We start from the raw sequence: 13,721 nt of genomic DNA, 5'->3' as shown, positions 1-13,721 counted from the left end.
GTACACCTTCCTTAAAGGCCGGCAACGCTCTTGTGATTCCTCTGGTGTTGCAGGAGAGTGTGGGCGGCGGTGATCACTTAACACCAGGTGACCCGTACGCTCGTTTGTCCTCCTATTCCATAAAAAAAAAAAAAAAAAAAAGTTCAAACTACTCTGTGTTGTAAAATAGCTCAAAGAACAAAACTCAGATATTACTCATGCATATATATACATAGCACTCTGTTGTTTATATTGTTTAATTATATAATAGGTAATATATAGGTTATATTACCTATGTGAGAGGTTTTAGTGAGGTTTTAACTGTTTTCGGGGAACCTTTATAATGAAATGACCATAACAACCTTTGTACTCAGATTCACCAAAAAGACCATCACAATTATTGTGAGAATGCTTATGAATGTCCAATGTGTAAGAGTGACAAATACATGGCAATGGGTACTTTATCTTTGTTTGCCACATTATATATGAGAATATATTTCTGCTCCATACAAAAAAAAAGAGCTCACAATATACACTAAACCAACATAAAAGATAATTGGATTAATTAATTAAAATATTTGCATATCAATTGAACTGATAAAAAATTAACAATGATAATTGTATGCAAATTAAGCATAGATAAACCCTAAAACTTCGAAAACAATATCTTCAATTGTTTGAATTTAATAAAGAGAAAATATAAACATACCTTCCACAAATATGATGCATTCCATTGCTTTACCAATTTATCTGCCCTCATATCTTTCCATGTAATAAATCTATGGAATGGCTTTCCTGTACTTCTGCTCCATGTTATGAATGTACTACGCTGTGTTGATATACCCATGGCCGTTATCTGCCCAGGGCTAAGGTTTGCACCTAAATCATGCAATCTAGTCAATCACTTCTATCTATTGTATCATGAATAGTCTACATTCTAAGTATTTTAATTTTTTTATGGAAATAGAGGACAAACAAGTGTATGGGTCACCTGGTGTTAAGTAATCACCGACACCCACATTATCTTGCAACACCAGAGGAATCACAGGAGCGTTTTCAGCCTTTAAGGAAGGTGTACGCGCTTTTTATTAAGGTACCCATGTCGTATCGTCCCGGAAACACCGCACAAGGAAGTTCATTCCACAGCTTTGTAGTACGTGGAAGAAAGCTCCTTGAAATCCGGACTGTGGAGGACCGCCACACATCCAGATGGTGACGATGATATCCTAACTTGTGACGTGTCGTGCGAAGGTGGAATTCAGCACCAACGACAACGACTTGTATGCTGCGCCCATTGAGGAAGCTGGAGGATATAGCAAAGGCCTTTGAAGGGAGAAGGCCTCCTTTTATTGCCACCGCCCATCTATATGTTACTACAAGAAGATCGCCTGCCGACCGACCATGGCGAAAGCCACTACTACTACTGTCGGTCGTTGATCAACTGGTGACCTTCTAGGTATACCAAGAGGAGGCGGTTAATTATGCTCTTCATGATTTTGGAGAGCAGGGTGGTAATAGCAATAGGCCTGTAATTTGCGGAATCAAAACTGCCTCCTTTCTTTTGGAACGGATGGACAAAGGCTGACTTCCATGAGTCAGGGACTACGCCTTTTGAATAAGAGTGCTGGAATAAACGCGATAGCACCAGCGTCAACTCAGGGGTACACGTTCTAAGCACGATTGGAGAAATGCCATCCGGCCCGCTCGACTTCCTGACATCCAACGAAAACAGTGCTCGCCGAACACTTTTCTGTCTGAACTGTACTTCAGGCATAGAGCTCTGACACCGTGGGATTTTCAGCGGTGTATTTCCACTTTCGTCAAGAGTCGAGTTGGAGGCAAAAAGAGCGCACAGTAGATTGGCTTTCTCTTTTGCCGTATGTGCCAGGGTGTCACTTCTCATGTGCAACGGCGGCAGGGACGGCTGGTTGAAGTTACCAAGAGCAGCTTTCGACAACGACCAGAACTTACGTGTTCCAATAGGGTAACTGGAAAGCACATCTAGGAGCCGCGTTACGACTCAACCAATTGGGACAGACCATACGCCAATGCAAAATTATGCACAGATCGCCCTGCGTAGTCTGTGGTACGTGACCCAAGCCATTCGGCATTCTAATCACCTAAGACTACGATTTGTGCAAGCACATCGTCAATTGCCGCTTGAACGCAGCCCATGAGATGATCGGTTTCTGCGTTACCGCTATGGGACCTATAGACACACGCATAGATGCGGACGCGGTCCTCAAAATCTATACGCAGCCAGGGAGTAGACAGGTCCCTACCCTCAAAATTACTGAGACGGCGAGAGCAGATATCCTCCCTAACATACAATCTCAATTTTGTAACCGGGGTACGTTAAATATGACGTATTGCTAAGTCGAGATATCTGCGTCACCATAAGGAAACACAAGGCCGGCTGCGCCGTCTCAAGGTATGCAACACATAGCAGCACTAGGCCTCTAATTCACGCCGGTGTTATGTGCGAGTGTAGTAATTAACCCAGACGAGTCTGGCCCGACTGTGCTGAAGTCATAAGACGGCAGCATGTCTCTCCTACTTAAAGCCCTTAGTCACCTCTTCGGACTCCTTTCTCTATTTACGCCCCAGGGAAGCACAGGGCAGAATTACAATAAAAATGAATTATATTATTAATTGACCACAAAATAAAGAATGTATAACATTTATTAATCATGCTATAAGCATATTATATTATAGGAGATAAAATAATAAATAAAACATTATATTAAAGAGATAGTATTGTCAATAAGACACTTACTTTGTAGAGCCTTCTTCACTACATCTACAACCGATGCCCATAACTCATCCGGATCAATTTCAACATAGCCCGTAGTTGGATAATGAAGCACAACCTGACATACAAACATATTTTAACATATTTTTTTGCCTTATCAAGTTGTCATTACAAATAATTTCATTGGTTTAAATAATAAATAAACAGCTAGGTATTAAACTTGTATCAACTGCCTTGAAAGTATTAAACTTTCTAAATTACTCATAATGATTTTGTAAGACAATGATGATTAACTTGTGTTACATAATTATAAAAATATTTCTTAGATAAAATTATTTAAGGACTTATAAACTCAAAGAAAATATCAATCCCATTTAAAAATTTACTCATTCGTGTCTCCTGAATAGGTACAATTATTATAGTTAAATACTAAATTAAAATAATTATTAAGGGCTTAGACAACAATGAAATGAAAAACTTACATTATCAGCTTTTTTAACTATAGTTTCTGTGCGAATATTATAAATTACAGAACGAATTGTTGTTGTTCCAATATCTAAAGACAAAATATATTTTTCCTCCATTTTTATTTATTTACATTTAAAATTTAATTCAAAAGAACGATCTTTCTCAGTTCCATACATTCGTATACAAATTCCAATAAATTAATCTGTTATGTGTCAACTTTTTACAGTGTGTTAACCTACATCTGAATTTTAAAAATTAAAACATAAGTTTTTATGAGAGACAACGACAAGTGTGAATTCTATTATAAATTTAAATCAAATTGGCTTTTTGAAATTGAAGCGAGATTAAAGTACGTCAAATGTCAAATCACAAATGTTGTATTTTTTTTGTTATTGTTATTAGCCCGTACGTACAGTGCATCAGCACTTACTGTTTTCTTGAGTTCACTATTTCAGTACGTACAATTTCTTACGTGTTCAACTAATTGCTAATTTTATCTTATAGTTAGAATGATATTCGTGGAATCTGGATAAAGACATCAACATTTTACAGAAATATAGCTTTCGCTTCTTATGAGATAATATGCTGAACTGAGTAGTAGCTTAACCACAATGTCCTTAAGAATTATTTGACGATCGGTATATCATATGCAGACGTGACCGCGACTACAGCTTGACAAATCAGTTATTGGGAAGAAGATTTTTAATAGAGGCTTGCCGAGATAGCGCAGCTACGGTCAGAGAGGAATAGTATTCCACTGCAGAAGAATATTGGGAAACGCTATCACTTAAAACAAAAAAGTGTGCGTGTACTTATGTATGCACGCAAGAAGTTATACTTCTTTCGCCTAACAAAGCAAAAATCCTCAAAATTATTTATTCCTCGTGCTATTCTACGTTTGTAGAAAGAACAATATTGTAAAAATCTTGTAACGATGGCTTTGACAATTAATTATTAAATAACGAAAACGGCTGTGCGGGTTTGAACTCTATGCCTATCCTATTAATGGACGATGAAAACAAAAAAAAATAACGAATGTCGCAAACGTCACAAAATTTTAGACACCAACTTCACCCTGTTACTTTTGTATTACAGTGATGCGCGCGCATCTTAAAATTTCACTCTCATCATATTTTCATAACGCGCCTAAAGAAGTATAACTTCAACAAGTCATCAACAATCATTTAATACTACGTCAGTTCCACTTACTAACTTTGTCCAAAACTTGAAAAAGATTGTTCTAAAAAACTCATTAGATAAAACTCTCATTCTTGGGGTTTTTAACTTAAGGAGGTACCTCTTTTTTATGGAATAGGAGGACAAAAGAGCGTACGGGTCACCTGCTGTTAAGTGATCACCGCCGCCCACATTCTCTTGCAACACCAGAGGAATCACAAGAGCGTTGCCGGCCTTTAACCCTAGACGCCTAACCTTCGTCGTTTCGACGAATACAAGATACGAATATGTCTGTCTCTTCATATTGCGCGGGTGTACAGTCTTGTTGCCTCAAACCAACTTAGTTCTTGCCCCACACTACCATCGGAAATACGTGTTAAACAGGTAAGTATTCTATTTTACAAAATATGGCCATTTTACTCGTCGTTTCGACGAATGGTTAGGGTTTGTGTTATATTGGGATTAAAATATGTGCAATTTATTTTGCAGTTCTTTTGCTATGGCTGTAAAACATGTACTATCTGACGAGGAAATGACGCGTTTGTTGCTAGAAAAAGATATTTCGGAAGATATTAGTATTACTGACAGTGACGTAGAAGATAATTTGGAACATGATGATATACAAAGTGACCTCCAAGACGACCCATCTGATTATGAAGGAGAAGAGTCTTCTGCAGCTGGATCAGGTCGTGTCAGAGCCACAGTCACTGCCGGTTTCAGAAGTAACTTCCACCTGTGGAGGTTTCATGCTAACATTATCGCAAAGTAACATCCGCAGCCGGAACCGTCATGTTTGGGCCACAAGCAAAGGGCGTACGCCAAGAAGAGCATCGGCAATGAATATTATTCGAGTTGGATAAATCACTACAACTCGTCGTGATATTATGAAGAAGTTACATTCACAACTTGTAGAACCTTGGGTGAAAATTTGATTGGAAATACGTACAATGCCAACGCACATAAAGTAAAATATTGAAAATTTTCTGGGTGCCAACAAGGTAGAAACCTCAACTGCAGCCCCATCTACATCTCGTACTCATCTTCTACCATCAAAACCACTAGAAATGAAGAGAAAGAAAAGTTTGTGGGCTTTGTTCTTATAAAAAAATGCGTAGGACCAAGAGTTACTGTTCTAATTGTAATACCGCAATTTTCTGAGAAGATAAAGTTGACATTTGCGTAACTTGCAATGAAAAATTTTAGGTTTTTTTCATTTTTTTACTTACGTAGGATCTCACAATATTAGATTGTCAAAAAGGAAAAGGCGATATATAACTTACTTTTTTTTGCTATTTTTAAAATAGACTGATTATGATTATGATTTCATGTAACTAAGTGCCTTACAAATCGGTTAAGAAAGATAGATATTAACTATAAAAATTAATAAAAAATGTTTTATTTTACAATTAACAGTATACCTCACACATACATATATATATTACTTACATCTATATACATATATAATTCACGGTTAATAACCATTTTCTTAAAATATTCGTCAAATCGACGAATGGTTAGACATAGAGGGGTACATACAAAGGTTAGGTGACTAGGGTTAAGGAAGGTATACGCACTTTTTTTGAAGGTACCCATGTCGTATCGTCCCGGAAACACCGCACAAGGAAGCTCATTCCACAGCTTTGTAGTACGTGGAAGAAAGCTCCTTGAAACCGCACTGTGGAGGACCGCCACACATCCAGATGGTGGGGATGATATCCTAACTTGTGGCGTGTCGTGCGAAGGTGTTTGTGGAATTCGGCGGCAGGAATCAGGTTAAACAGCTCTTCGGAACACTCCCCGTGATAAATACGGTAGAAGACACACAAAAGTTTAGGTATTTTATTTATCGATTGAGGCAGTACGAAGTCTGCCGGGTCAGCTAGTATCAATATAAAAAATGACATGGTCTGGACGTGTAGGTTGAGGTCGATTCATTCAATATATAATTTATATTCATAACTTACTATAATGTAAATCACTTTCTTCATGATACCACTGATTGGAAATTGAGTGACCGCCCACAGGCTATTAAATAACTTTATTGTACGATTTTACATTGTAACCATATTCTATCATTCTCTTATTTTAGAAGTTACAGGGGGGGGGGACATTTTACCACGTTGGAAGTGCCTCTCGCGCAGAAGACCTATCCATAGACACCCCACATGGGTATGGGCTCGGTGAAAAAAACTTTTGAGTTTCAGTTCTAAATATGGAGAACCCTCAAAATTCCCTATTTTTGTATGAAAATGTTAATGCGGTTCACAGAATACGTCTACATACCAAGTTTCGACAGTATAGGACTAATAGTTTTTGGAAAAAAGTGGCTGTGAAATACGGACAGACAGACATGGTGAAATCGGGTTCCGTTTCTTGCCATTTTGCTACGGAACCTAAAAAAGCCCGCTGAGTTTGTTGCACCCGTTCTTTTCAGGTCAGAGACCATTTGGAATGGGTTGTTTTGAATAAAAATATTTGAATTTGAATTCATACAGTTTTTTTTATGAAATATTTTATATTTAATATACTTTTTAACTTTAAACATGATTCATAAATAGGATGCAGCACTTTACAAACTTATTTGTTATGTAAGTATAACAGCTATTGGAAAATACTAATTCATATTTAAAAGAGTTGCCGATGAGTTTCTTGTATGATCTTCTCACAAGCTCTACTTTTACCGAATATATGGTAGATTCAGTAATTTAAATAAACAAATTATAACGACTACTCAAAAGCGCTTAGCTTAAGTCTATTAGAATGCAGTTGATTTCTTTTTGAGCTAGACAAGTAAGAAATGATTGACTTAAATTTGGGGGCAAGGATGAAAATCGAACATTACTAAAACAAAGAGTTTGGGAATCCCTCGACGAATATTCCCCTTCGGGCCGAATGTTTTATTCGAGGAAGGGCACGAGGCATCAACACCACGGCTTCTCGCTCCTGGCTCTCTGGCTACGCGCAGATTTTGAGGAATGCGTCCGCATCGTCAACAGGTAACATAGTAGAAACGCAGTAATTGAACATCTCATGGGCTGCGTTCAATCGGCAATAGGCGATGTGCTTAAACAGATTTCCTCCTCTGAAATCGTAGTCTTTTGTGATGTCAACAAGCAAAATGCTGAATGGCTTGTTTTTTTAATCCGTACATAATTTTGCATTGGACTATGGTCTATCTCGATTGGTTGAACCTACTATGACTTCGCGGCTCCCTCATGCCGTCCTTATCGGAATTTCTGCCGACTGATCTTGGTAGCAGCTGACTGAAAACCACTGGAGTACCGGGCCTGGGCAGCGGCGCTGGGCACAAGAGATCCGAACTGCAAAGTTTTAACGAGAAAATACAACCTTGCCTCCAGATTCTTTAAGGTTTACTTATCTTTCATAACTTTATTTTTTTTTATCTTTCAAAGAACTAGTCTGGAACACTAAAGTTTTGGTCAGACTGCACGTTTCACAATAATGCCACCTAATTTATTTATACGTTTTTAAGGAGACGTATCGATTTTGGTAAAGCATCTTCTAAATTCTAATATGATTTTAACTTTATTGGGTACTTTATAATAAATAAATTAAATGGGATCCACCAAGTTAAAATTATTTTTAGATTATTAGCATCATTCAGAAAGAGTAATAGAGCTAGTAATAGTCAAACATATTATAGTGTGTTTTCGTAATTCGCATTAAATAAAAGAATCGGCCAATAAAGTTCCCTCCTTGAAACTATCGAGTTACTTGGTTTAATTATATGAAATTATTGATTGGTGGAATTACTTATTATAATCTGTGATTTAGTAAAACTTATTTTAAAAGCTGGCAACTTTATGTTTAGTCAACTAAGCATGGTCATGAAATAAATTAAAAAAAAAAGAGTCTTAAACTAAGCTCAGAAAAATAATTGTGATGTAAAAAATAAAAAGAGAAGATTATATGTTTGTTGATCACAATGGCGAATCCAAGAAAATTTAGTGAAAAAATAGCTCTCCATAATCAAAAACAAGCTGAAGAAACAGCTGCATTTGAAAAAATAATGCGTGAAGTTTCCGACGCAACCAATAAGGTATGTCGATGATCACCTATTTACACAGGCAATCGTTTCTCGACCGTCAAAACCGCAAGCCGACGTAAACAATAACGTTATTATTTGCATTTACTATGATCCAAAACATATCAAACTTAGATAAAACACTACAGGCCCTACAATAATCGTTAACACTTTTATGAAACATGATTGCAATCAACAAATTATAAAGATAATTGAATATTTATATGAAATATCTTTCAATAAATTATTTAGTGTGAGATTTTCCTTGTAGCCCTAATAAATACATGTTTTATAATTATTGTTTACATGTTATCTCAGTAAATATTTCACATTGTTTTGGATAATATAATTACCTACACTTACTTACTAAACTAAACAATGTTGTTGTAATTGTAAGTTTTGAATTATTCATAATTTTTAGTATATTATTTAATGTTTGAAATTAATTTACTAGAAAATTTGTATGTTAATTTATTTATTGCAATATTCAAACTTAATGTACAAGGTACTTAAGTGCTTAAAAGTGACAGCACTGGAGTTGTCCTTCAAGCTCCGTTCTTACAGGTGAATACAAATAGTAGAAGACAGAAAATTAAAGTGCCTATAGAGACTCTTGAGAAAGTCGATACGGAGGCAGTAGGGAGTCAGCAAATAGTGGGCACATTCAAAAGTGGCTCACTACCAAATGTTGCAGCTCCTCAAGCACCTGCAGCCGAACCAGAGACTGTCAAGGTTTCTCTTGCTTGGAACCTGCATTTGAAACTCATAGTGTGTTGTCGAAATGCTATTTATTCCTTTGATTCTTATTTTATATTCATTACATTATTCTTAACAAATAGACATTTATTAGTTAAATAGATTGTTAAATTTATTTCCAATATTTCTACATATTTACATCATAGCTGAGCACTTAGTAACAACTGGGAATGTACAGTTAATAATTCACTTTGAATGTTACATGACTATGTCCTTGAAGTTTTTGTTAAGGCTGACATTATTGTTTACTTTATTTGTTTCGGTTACATGTGGTGTATAAGTTTATCTGTGCTATCCCATCATATGTTAGTCATGTAAACAAATAAACAGATACTATGTATCCTGCTCTTAGGCAGTTGTTTTTTAGTACCTTCAGTTTTTTATGCATAGGAGTGAGCTAGATATTTGTTTCTAAGGCTTAGTTCACACAAGAGTGAAAAAGAGAAGCAAGTAATGGCACAAGGCACATTAAACCTAATACCGTCTATCCAGAGTGTAATATTGAACACAGCTGGACAAAAAAGAATAATATTATATGAGCTGGCACTTGAATAAACATTCTTGTTGCGTTTTGTGTATTTTTAACACTTTTTTTAAATGGAAGTTAATAAAACTCTTGTTTGAATGAACCTTGCTAGATATATGTTTTATTTGTAATTTTTTCTCTCATGTTAATTTTTTATTGTAATCTTATAAGTTGCATGGAATATGTTACTTATTGATTGAATGGTAGCTGTTGTTTTTAGATATTGTTATTAATGTATTATAAAGTTATTATTTTAGCTAAGTATATAAGAAAAGTGGGCTTAGGTGTTATTACAGGCATAATACACATTCCATATGTCACAGGATGGCGGGCACAGTGTGACTAGACCAGTATGTTTATGGCAAAATCAAAATATCATTGATTGAATGGTCAAAATATGGTACTTATTCACATTGGAAAAGTTGTTTGTTGATAAGAAGTGGCAATAAAATTATTGCCACCGATTTTTACAGCTTCAGCATTTTACATTATATTTATTATACAACATATAAATAATAATATTCAAATGTTTGACTAACATGTGTAGCATAAAAAAGTAGCATATAAATCCCTAAAAAATTCAAAAGAGAAATGAGTGCACTAATTAATCCTCATAATGCTGAAAATAAATTGTTGGTGTAGAAACTGTGAAACAACTACAAATAAAACCTGAAAAAGCAAAGAAAACTGTGCAAAGCAAAATGTGATTCCTCTGGTGTCTAATGAGAGCATAGGTGTTCTTATTTGTCCTATTATTCCATTACAAATGTGAGTTGTTCTATCATGTTACAACTCATCTTACCATCACCATTGTTTGACAAAAAGTAAATTATTTAATACATAGAATGGGGAATATGTCAAGGGTGCCATAGTATTTTTTATTGATGTATTCAAAGCCATGGCATTGAGATTTTAATTACTATTATATAATATTGACAATTTGTTATTTTTAAGTGGAGGACATGCCTGGCTTCATTAATATATCAATTGAACTAATTATAATAATAACATTATCTTGTAGAATGTGGCATAACTGGTCGCACAAATATATCAAGATTTATAGATCATGTATTTTTCGGATGATTAGTTTAGCGGTTAAGCTATTTCGGCATAATATCCAGAGATGCAACTCATGCTCAGCATGCATAGCTTTTGATAAGAGATTAAAATTGTATGAATAATTATGTCGGAAATATTAATTTATATGTTAAATGGGTATTAATAATATTTATCAATTGTCTACAGCCTGAGGAAATAGCATTAGCACATCAGTATGCAATGGCTGGTGGAAGAAGTAGTGGAACATCACCATCTCCAAGATCACCTGGTCAGAGAGGTCGCCCTTCATCATCAGTTGGACCTATGAGAAGGCCGGCTGATCGTAAACATGACACAAGTCCATATGGTAGCACAGCTTATTTAAGGTGAGTTAGACTGTTTTCCAATTACAGCACTAGAGCGTATAATACTCAACTTTGAGTGTTCCAACTACAGCCACACTTCCCACAATCAAGCAATCTCAAAAGTACTGCTTTCGTGTGATGCATAGATTAGATACCTTCTCAGTGGCAGAAAATTAATGTGTGTTTTCTCTATAAGTTGACATTGATCCAAATTTTATTTACTATCATAGTTTTTGAGAAATAATTAAACATCATTCAGACTGGATTAAAAAAAATGTAACTATGGATAAAGGTAAAAATTTACCTAAAAATGATTTAAATATTCTTCGTTTATTTTATTTTGGTTTGAGCTGATGGTCTTGTTACCAATGCTCTAAATAAATAAAACTAATAAAGGTGCAAACATTGACTATTTAATTTTATATACTTTTGTAAATTTATTGAACAGAAATATACTTTTGTCAACATTGCAATGGCTTGATCAAATCATTTAATGAAGCGAAATCATAAATGTTTTCGTGGAAATGAACATATTTATCAAAATGAAGAAGACAACATCTTATTTTCTTATTAGATTGCTAACTCTATGAATATTTTTGTTTCAACACTGAACTTAGTACCGAGTGTAAACTCTGCTGGTGCATTTTAAAACTAATTCATGTTCCAATTTAGAATCCGCACAATTCGGCATTGTGCGGCACTGAGTCGAATTATGCTCTGCAATTGGAAAACTACCTTAAAATATAAGTAATTGGGATAGTTAAAATGATCAATGTTGACTAACTTACTCTGCATAACTTTTTATAACTGTATTACAGACTTTAAGTTAATATTTTTATATTATAGATTATACTAGCTGACCCGGCAAACGTTGTTTTGCCATATAAAGTATAATTCACGCGATAGTTTTATAAGTAATAAAATGTTGCCTATATTATAGCCTGTACATCATTTTGTTCTATTGTCAATAGTTTTTGCAGCGCACGCAAAAATAGGTTTTCGATTTTACACCTTGTGTTACAAAATAGCATATAGCCTATAGCCTTCCTTGATAAATAGACTACCCAACACTGAAAGAATCATTCAAATCGGACCAGTAGTACCAGAGATTAGCGCGTTCAAACAAACAAACAAACACTGCAGCTTTATAATATTATAGTATAGATTACTACCTTAAAAATTCCCGTGACAAAAATTCAAGGTTTTTAAAATACAGTCTATCAAGTTGCGTGTCGAAAACTGTTAAAGTTATTTTCGTAATTACGCAAGTTGTATTTAATACGTGTGCATGATACAGTTACGAGTTTACCACTTATTATTTTTTCTTTATCTATAAACTATACATTTATTTAATTTATATTTTGTACGTGTTGGTACGAAATAAATTTCCAATATAAAATGTTTCTATATAATTCATTTAATTTTTCTTTATTTGATTGTGTATAGAGATTTCGTTGCATTGTGGGTCTCTCTGAATTTGATTTTTTTTATGAAAGTAAGGGACGAGACGAGCAGGACCTTCTGCTGATGGTAATTGATACGCCCTCCCCATTCTGAGCGGCACTACGATTGCGCTCGTCACCTTGAGACCCTAACCTTGAGAAGCCTTAACATGCTTATTTGACCCGTAATTTCATTAGCTACGGCGCCCTTCAGACCGAAACAGTAATGTTTACACATTACCGCTTCACGGCAGAAATAGGCGCCATTGTGGTACACATAATCTATCCGGCTTCCTGTGCCAAGGAGCCTCCCAGTGATTGCGTAAAGGACTTTTTGCATTTAATTGCGTAGAGATGTGTGGTCTCTTTGCATCTGTTCGCCGTTATTTCAAAGCGTCTTTACTGAGTAGTAGTGTTAGTAGACAAACTACATCTTCCGCAAGCCTGCTCGCTATCCCCTACATAGTTTCTCCTGCATACTAAATCACCAGCCTTCATTGACATAGACGACAGCACTAGTTATGATTCCTACACAGGGGCGTGCATATGATATAGGCAATTAGGCAGTGCCCACTACTCGTTATAAACCACTCGTTATAAACCTTAATAAATATAGCACTAGAGTTAAAGTAATTTTAGTTTAATTTGGTGCCGTTATTTTATTACCAAACTTCTATTGAACACCCACTCCACAATTTTTCCTTACGCTAGATACTAAATACCTGCGGTAAGCAATCTTTGCTTATTCCAAAGCTCAACTACGACAAGTTAGATCCACAGTGCCTACCTTGCTAGAAAACCAATGCAAGCCCCTATTCCTACACCTGCCGTGCCAAAGTCTCTCAAGATAGCGTCGACGAGAATGACGCTATGCAGACTCGGTATGGCCGGCAAAATTTAGTTCAGTTAAACACTAACCCCTTATTCATAATAGTCTGCTAACTTAAAGCATTGCTAATTCTCACTTTGTCTTCTTCTATTGACCTAAGCCAGAATGAGAAAAAACACTCCTAACCGGCTGTTTAAAGTTAGCGGACCATTATGAATAAGGGGGTTAGAAGCAACAAGTTTGTGTGTTCACCGTTCAAATGTCTTCTTTTGTCCTATCCTCTCGATTCGAGATCAGTCCTCTAACTGCTACAGCTTGTAAATTCATACTCGGCGTTTAAAAATC

The 13,721-nt window shown here is 35.6% G+C and overlaps 2 protein-coding genes across 2 annotated transcripts in view; one reads left to right on the top strand and one right to left on the bottom strand.

Annotated features, from left to right (window-relative positions):
* Positions 1-3,493, bottom strand: part of LOC126976869 (putative glycerol kinase 5) — a 36,016-nt gene extending 32,523 nt beyond the window's left edge. The window contains exons 1-3 of the mRNA XM_050825490.1: positions 3,214-3,493; positions 2,756-2,849; positions 689-858 (exon numbers count right to left, since the gene is read on the bottom strand). Coding sequence (XP_050681447.1) covers positions 689-858; positions 2,756-2,849; positions 3,214-3,315 — 366 coding nt within the window. The 5' untranslated portion in view covers positions 3,316-3,493. The remainder of the gene's footprint in view (positions 1-688; positions 859-2,755; positions 2,850-3,213) is intronic.
* A 4,738-nt stretch (positions 3,494-8,231) lies between these two features.
* LOC126976864 (CREB-regulated transcription coactivator 3-like) overlaps positions 8,232-13,721 on the top strand; it is a 49,053-nt gene continuing 43,563 nt past the window's right edge. The window contains exons 1-2 of the mRNA XM_050825483.1: positions 8,232-8,435; positions 10,948-11,126. Coding sequence (XP_050681440.1) covers positions 8,322-8,435; positions 10,948-11,126 — 293 coding nt within the window. The 5' untranslated portion in view covers positions 8,232-8,321. The remainder of the gene's footprint in view (positions 8,436-10,947; positions 11,127-13,721) is intronic.

The sequence above is a fragment of the Leptidea sinapis genome, chromosome 42, assembly GCF_905404315.1.
Source record: "Leptidea sinapis chromosome 42, ilLepSina1.1, whole genome shotgun sequence".
Taxonomy (NCBI): domain Eukaryota; kingdom Metazoa; phylum Arthropoda; class Insecta; order Lepidoptera; family Pieridae; genus Leptidea; species Leptidea sinapis.
This window is presented reverse-complemented; position numbering and strand designations above follow the sequence as displayed.